Source organism: Geospiza fortis, unplaced genomic scaffold (genome assembly GCF_000277835.1).
Source record: "Geospiza fortis unplaced genomic scaffold, GeoFor_1.0 scaffold172, whole genome shotgun sequence".
Lineage (NCBI taxonomy): Eukaryota > Metazoa > Chordata > Aves > Passeriformes > Thraupidae > Geospiza > Geospiza fortis.
In genome coordinates this window covers 11,024,113-11,031,894 of record NW_005054309.1, presented here as the reverse complement: position 1 = coordinate 11,031,894, position 7,782 = coordinate 11,024,113, and the positions used below count along the sequence as shown (strand labels likewise).

Genomic DNA, 7,782 nt, shown 5'->3' with positions numbered 1-7,782 from the left:
TTCCCTATTTAAGGATTTTGTCATGTTTGCATGGTTGCAGTTGTTGGTTTATTCTGTGAGGCTGCCCTTGATTTGTGCCACTCAGAACTATTTAGAATCTGGTCCCTTTTCCTGCTTTTCTCTGCTGGTTTTCTGTCTGAAGGTGGAAGAAGGAGGCAGAGGGCCATGGAGCCCAGTCTGGCAGTGCTCAGCAGCATATGCTGGGGGAGATAAACCTCAGTCACTCCTCTGCTGGCACTTCCCCCCAGTTCCTGGCAGCTCTGGGTGATTTGGACACTTCCTGATGGCACTGGTGAGGTCTCCAGAAAGGATCTAAATCTGGAGTCCATCCCTGGGCTCCTTCCAGACTTTTGTGAGTCACAAATTAGAAGAAGGACTTTGTTGTGTAGACAAAAAAATTTATCTTAGAGAACACAGGACATGAGCTATTACAAATACAAAGAATTAGTTCTGTCCTGTGCAGGGCCTTGGGCTGTTACTTCATTGCTTTGGTCTCCTTAGAAACACGTGGTGAGGCAACGTTTTCCTGCTCTGACACTGTAATTTTTCATGCATGTATTGCATATTTCTCACAGCTTGCCTGCTATGCTCCTTAAATAAATGTACTGGGAACTATCTGTGTTAAGTGTACGTCTGAGTTTGCCTGGAATTAGTGTTCTGAGAAAAATTAAATGGTTTTGCCCCCTTTGGCACAGCGGATTGGCCAAATTCAGGGCCCATACAAGGGGTAGTTATTAATTAAGTTTTAAATAATTGCTACAACTTCCTATTTCCCAGAATCCCAGAGAAGTCCAGCACGAGGGGCTGGGTTCCAGGCTGGTCCCTGGTGCTGAGAGGGCACCCAGAGGAGGGTGGAGGATCCCAGCCCTGGATGGCAGATGGCTTTGAGCCTCAAGCTGTGGCTGCTCCAGCCCTGGAGGTGTCCCAGGCCAGGCTGGATCAGTGGGAGCACCTGGGACAGTGCCACGTGTCTCTGCCATGGCAGGGCTGGCGCTGGATGGGATTTTAAGTCCCAACCCAAACCATTTTGGGATTCTGGATTCTGTGATCTATTTGAGCAGTGCTTATGAACCTCCCCATGAAGTCTTAACTACAGGGAAATAATCTTTTTTGTGCACATGTATGAAGCATTGAGCTTTTATTTAGATTACCCCCAAATTGTCAGCAATTATATTGGATGGGATTTTGTAGGTTTTGCAGGAAAAGCAGAAAATTACACAGCTCTACCACGTGTGCCTCTGATCCAGCCTCCCTGGGAATCTGTTAGGAATTAGCTGTGGAGCTGATGGCTTCCAGAGTGGCTGCTTACCCAATGTGCTGCTTATTATTATTTTTATTTTTCACTGAAAACTTTACCAGCTGTTGCTGTTTCCAGGCAGGAGCTGGGGCACCGTGCCCTCGGTTGCAGACTGGGTGGTTCAATTCCTGCAAGCCAGCTGTGGGCAGGCTCTGCTGGCTGCTCTGCACACACCAGGGGCTGCAGTGATGCAATCTGCCCAAGGAAGAGGAAACAGCCCCCAGTTTGCCCTGTTTCTGTTTCTGTGGGTCAGCAGGTCCTCGTGCACGGCCGGGCTGTGCCCCAGTCCCTGTCCTTGTCACAGCACGGCTCACAGAGCTTACTGGAAGGTTTGTGACTCTGCTGAGAGCCATTCTGAGTCACAGCAATGAGTAAAACTCAACAGGAATGAAACTGAGATGGGTCTGGCCTGCTGAGTCTTTGAGACGGGGTGGTTGTTGCAGCACTGAGCCCAGTATCAGTATTACAGAGCGTGAGCTCTTTCTGTTGGCTTTGCATGTTTTGCAATTGGCTTTATTTCCATTACCAGAGAACATTTTTACATAAGGGTTTGAATACACTTTCCTCTATTCAGCAGGTTTGCAGCACAAGTTTCCCTTTGTTTTGCCATTCTCCTTATTAGTTGCCTCATTTTTACCATGGTTTTCACTGGAATCTGCCTCCATGGGTGTGGGACTTTCTGCTCACCAGCTCCCATTGCCTTTGGTGGGAATTCTCTCTAGAGAAGACTTGCAGAAACTATTTGTGTAATTAAATCCATCTCTTCCCTCATGAAAAACTCCTGCCCATGCTCAGTGAGCATGAAAACTTCTGAGAACAAATGGAATGAAAGAGGAAACAGCTTTGAGAGAGACCACCCAAAGTACAGAACAAACCAAGCATCATCCCTCTCCTTTTCCTTTATTCCAGAATTGTGTCCACACTCCCACTCTGAGGCAGAACAAAAAAAAAGACCACAGTTATTAATTATTGGCAGAAATATTTTAAAATAACAATTTTTAAAAAGGTCACAAAGAGTTGTTTGGGAAATCTTCTCCACAGCAGCCTGTGAGGATGGGCAGAGGGTTCTGCTCCTTCTGGTGTCCACCCACACTAACGTGGGCTTCATCTGTCTGCACAGGCTCACGTTCCTGCTGGCAGGGCTGGCTGCTGCCCAGGCTGTGCCTCACAGCTGCTGGGCAGCTGCAGCCACAGCTTCTCCCTCCCTGCAGGAATTCTGACAGGCTCTGCCAGGAAATGGAAGCTGGGTTCCTTGCCTTTGGGAAAGGGCATGGCAGAGGAATGCCCAGTGAGGGCTCCAGCAGGGACTGATGTGTCCAGAGGGTGCTGGGCCACCACTGCTGGCTCAGGGAGAAAGTGCCACCAATTGTCACAGCCTGGAGCTCTGCTCACCTCAGTCCAGCTTCCACCCATGGCAGTGACAGCACCTGAGGGTGTCCCACAGGTGCATTACACAAAAATGATTGGTTTGTTTGTTGTTTGATTTGCTTGTTCTTTGATTAGTTTGTTGTTTTATTTGTTTTGGCATCCACAGCAGGTGGTGGAGAAGCTGCTTCTACAGTTAACTTCCATGATTTTTCCACGGGTTCAGACAAGTCCAAGAAATTTTACTTTTCTCTTCAAAAAGCTGTTTATAAATGCTGATCGTTTGGGAATGCATCTGACAGGTCCTGTGTGTTTTACCCTGTATAATTCTCTCCCTGAATTTCTTTTTGTTGTAGTCTTGTGAACAATTTTCCTTTTCCCTTTGCTGAAAAGAGGGGACTCTTCCACATGCAGGATTTATCAAGATAAGGTGTGGCTGGCAGGAAATCCCACACTGGGGTCACCCATCATCATTGCTGGAAATGACTGACAGACACGTGGGAGAAGTTGCAGAAATTCAGGGAATTGGGGTGAAATGATAAATTTAAGAACAGGAATGACAGGTTTGGCTTCTGGGAAGATACATCAGGGAGCTTTGAAGGACTGTCTTGGGAGCTGTTCCCTTCAGAGACAAGGTCACCTCACTTTGTTTGCTGGTACTTTCTGAGCAATAATCTTGTTTTTCCTTTCACTTCCAGACCTGTTGCAATGATTTGTCATTGGATTTTTTTTCCCCATGTATCTTTTGGTACTGTCCTTTTGGTAGAAACTTTGATTTCAAATCATTCCTAGGTTTTCTGGAAAGGCAGCCCTTGTTCATGAGGATATTTAGAGATGCCCGAGTTGCTGTGGCTGCCCCATCCCTGAGGTGTCCCAGGATGGGGCTGGGAGCAGCCTGGGACAGTGGAAGGGAGCTGGGACTGCTGGAGGAGCTTTGAGGTCCCTCCCAAGCCAAGCCATTCCATGATTCTGTGATATGTTCATGGAGATGAAAACCTGATTAAGCCGTGTGCTGCTGCTTCAGTTTAAAGGGCTTCACATGTGCAAGTTATGGCTGTTCTCAGGGTTTAAAACATAGAAAAGGATGATATAAGGCACACAAAACCAGATGAGATAATTTAACTAAAAAATCAGGATTGTACTGGGAAAAAGGCAGCGGCTGATTGGAGCTGAGGTGATGTGTTCTGAAAGATAATGCATAGAGAGTAAGACAAGTACAACACCATTTTATTACTGCCAGGGTTTCAGATGAAGTGAATTCCAGGTGAGTTTTGGGGCCAGCTTCCTGCATCTGTTTGCTCTTGGCTTTATGTACAAACAATCTGATTTAAAGCAAACAATCTGATTTCATGTTTCAGTGTAGTTGAATTTGCTGTTTTCTGGTGGGATAAAAAGCCCCAAACACACAAACAAACCCCAGCTTTTTGCTGTAAAGACACTCTGCTCATGTGCCCTGCTCTGCCTGAGGTGGGAGCGAGGAGCTGCAGGTCCCACCTGGAAACAAAGCACTAAAGTGGATTAATTTAACATTAACAGAGGCACAACCTGGTGTTTTTGCTTTCAGATTTAACAAATCAGGTGGAGACAGCTGGCCTGCAGCTCCAGAAGGTGACAGCAGAGATGGACCACTACAAGAAGCTGTTGCTGTAAGATTCCCATTCCTTGATTGCTTCCCACTGCACATAAAACACATCAACCACTTTTTTCTTCCAGCAAGTGCTGCTTGTCAGAAAGCTCTGAGAAGGTTTTGACCAACAGAGGAACTATTTTATCTTCCTATGATTATTTCTAAGCACCTGCCTGAGCTGTGGGAGCAGGGATTGCTTCCTGCAGCAGGGATTGCTGGAACTGCAGAGGAGGGATAAGGAGCCTGATGCAGTGCCTCACCTCACACACAGGTGTACGAGGCATTTTGGGAAATCCACCTAACTTCAGCATAAAATGTGTATATACACATTTTTGTGTAGGAGGGAAGGAATATACAGTGATAGAGCACTGCCAGAGGGCCGGGTTGGGTGGGATATTGGGAATTAGGAATTGTTCCCTGCGAGGGTGGGCAGGCCTGGCACAGGTTTCCAGGGAATTTGTGGCTGTTCCTGGATCTTTGGCAGGGTCCAAGGCCAGGCTGGGTGGGCTTGGAACCACCTGGTCTGTGGAAAGTGTGGGTGGAACAAGATGGGCTTTGGGGTCCCTTCCAACCCAAACCACTGCAGGATTTTCTCCCATTTCCAGAGCAATCCCCAGCACTCAGAACACTCCCACAGCAGGAGCCTGACACCCCAACAGCACAAAACATTACAAATTCCACAGCTGAGTGCTGAAAACCTCCGTGGGCACTGGAGCAGCTGGGGAACATCACCTCCAGGAGAATCCAGAGGCATCCAGAGGCTGCTGAAGAGGCCCAGGTTGTGTTTGTGGGGCTCAAGGGTCAGGAGCTGGCACTGCCAGGCTCGTGAGCACCACCTGCACTCTGTGCCCCTGATTCCCTGGAACCTGAGCTCAGGATTTGTGCTGCTCTGCTCTGCACCTCCTGCTTTCAATTCCTGCACTCAGGGGTCTGACCATGACCGAGTTGCAAATATTTGGGATGCTTAGCAACAAAGTACTGCAGTGATAATGTAAGGATTGAGTGGGAAACAAAGATGTCATGAACACAGTTAAGTAAACTCTGAGGGCTTTCCAAGTGTAAATTAACATTTCAGTGTAATATGGGCACAGTTTAATAAAACAACATATTCTATATCTGTTTAAATGTAAATATGAACCTTAACCATGGTTATTAATTGGTGCAATGGTGACATAATGACATGAAACCTGCAAAGTTTCCAGCCCTTTTACCTACAAAATTGGGATTTGTTCCATTTTATTCATTTATTACTCAAAATTGTCATCAGTGTTGCACGATCTCACTTCTTGTTTGCAACATTTGTGATCCAGGTCAGGCTGAGGTGGCACTGGAAGTGTAACTTCCAATTATTAACAACCATTGCTGGAGCTGACAGAACTTCCTGTTCCTGGCTTTTTACCTGAAATGGAAAATGCAAGGAGGAAAACACACCCAGAAGTGATATGCAGGCTGCTGCAGGAGTAAAGGCTCATTTCTTGGGATAATATCCTCTTTTCCCAATGGTTTTTTAGGGTGAAGTCAACAGAACTTGATGTCTGTCAAAACGAACTGAAAAAGATCAAATATGAGAATGGAATTGCTGAGTCCAGGTAAATGCTGAAATGATATTTCATATTTTTGAGCAATGACACCAAACATTTTATTATTTCAATGCAGTTTTTATGCAATAAATTTTAAAAAATCTGTCAAGTCAGTAGATTTAACTTCATAAAGAACACATGGAGTTTTGACCAATGTTTTATTTTCCAGGCATGATTATTTCTGTCTATAAATAAGAATATAGTAACTACAATGCTGCTATTTCTTTATTTCATCTGTAGACTTACAAAAGAGCTGAAGGAAAAGGAGGAATCCCTTCTTGTTTGCCAACAAGTCTGCAAACATTTACAGGATGAGGTGGCTGAGAAAGAGAGGAGAGAAGAAGATCTGAAAAGAAGAACTGGGAGATCAGAGAGTGAGCTGGAAACCCTGAAAGCTCTGCTGAGCCAAACAGAGCAGGAGGTGCTGATGCTGAAACAGGAAAGGTAAAGGGAGCTGAGCTGGACTCAGGTGCTCCTGGAAACTCTGGAGATTTTGGAGGTCATTGGATTGGGTTTTTAAATTATTATGGGATAGACAAAACTTGGATGAAGGGGAGAGAAGAAAAAGTACTATTAAAAATAAGAGTAGAGACGTTCTGCTTGGACTGCAGGGCTTCAGTTGGAGTTTAATGTGAGCCCCAAACCCCCATTTTTGCAGCTGCTCAGCTGCTCTTTGTGCTCAGGGTGCAGGGAATATTCAAACTCCTGAAATGCAGAACAGTTGGTGCCTCCTGGCACTTCTAAATGCTGAAATCAACCCTGTGGCTGTCAAACTGGAGATGGAGATTCTGCTGCAGGTAATTAAATAAATATGGATTCAGGTTGCTGAGTCCAAAGCAAAGGCACTCAGCTCAATCCCATTCCAGGGAAAACAGCCCTCAGAAGCCCAGTGCTTTATTTTGCACATCTCAAAGCAATCCCAGGGACAATGGCAGCTTTGTTCACAGCTGAGACCCTTCAGAGCCAGACTGAACTGGTGGGAAGCTGCTCTCACACCTCCCCAAGCACCAGATCCTGTCCAAGAGCCTGGCTCAGGGAATACTGAGGCATTTTTGAGGTGGACAAGTTGTTAACAACATCAATGACAGGAATTGAACCTCTCCAGGAGTCTTGCCCTACAAGCCCCACGTACAAACAGTACCTTGAACGACAGAAAGCACTCAGTGCTGTTCAGTCCAAACCCATTACAATTGTTAAATTAATGATCCTAATATTCCAAGTTCATGAAATACAAGTTCTGGGCGGAATACTTTGGGTTTCTCTGTGTTCTTTGAAATTTGTCTTGAAAATATCAAAGAAGTATTAAAATGCCATTTGAAGTGGAAGATCAAGCACTGTATTTTCTTTAAAACATTAAATTCAAACATGAAATTCGGGAGGCACGTGAGGGTGTGGTGGAGATCCCAAGTGGTGATTCCTGGGGCAAGGACGAGCAGGACTTCATTGCAAGGCAAGGGCATTGCAGCAGTGTGGGCAGAGCCCGGGTTTACATGGAATTTGTGTTTTTAGGGAGCTGCTGAAGAGCAGGACGGAGCAGCTGCAGGAGACACTGAGGCAGAAGGTGCAGAGCGAGGACTCCTGGAGGGACAAGGTGACTCGGGGGGGCTCTGCTCTGGGGGTTCCAGTTCCACAAAGAGCACTGGAAAAGGAAAGGAGGGAATGATCTCCCCCAGTGCCACGTGTGGTGGAGTCATGGAATCACACACAGCCTGGTTTGGAAGCGATTCAGCCAAAAATTCTGTCAGGAGCACACAAATCTTGTTTGTCTTTGGCCTCTGGGTCTGCTGGGGCCTCAAAGCCCTGAACTCCCGGTTTGTCTGGGGAGCCTCCTGTTTCCAAAAGCACATTTAATGTTGGCTCAAGTTCATGGAATCCCAGGATCCCAGCCTGGTTTGGGTTGGAGGGACCTTAAA

At 46.2% G+C, this 7,782-nt stretch overlaps 1 protein-coding gene across 2 annotated transcripts in view; it reads left to right on the top strand.

The window, feature by feature from the left end:
• Positions 1-7,782, top strand: part of LEKR1 (leucine, glutamate and lysine rich 1) — a 30,663-nt gene that overhangs the window by 18,622 nt on the left and 4,259 nt on the right. The window contains exons 6-9 of one of the 2 annotated variants that reach the window (XM_031055465.1): positions 4,227-4,308; positions 5,801-5,878; positions 6,110-6,313; positions 7,379-7,460. In XM_031055465.1, coding sequence (XP_030911325.1) covers positions 4,227-4,308; positions 5,801-5,878; positions 6,110-6,313; positions 7,379-7,460 — 446 coding nt within the window. Of the gene's footprint in view, positions 1-4,226; positions 4,309-4,894; positions 4,997-5,800; positions 5,879-6,109; positions 6,314-7,378; positions 7,461-7,782 lie in introns of those variants that run through there. The other variant, XM_031055466.1, reaches the window with a different exon arrangement.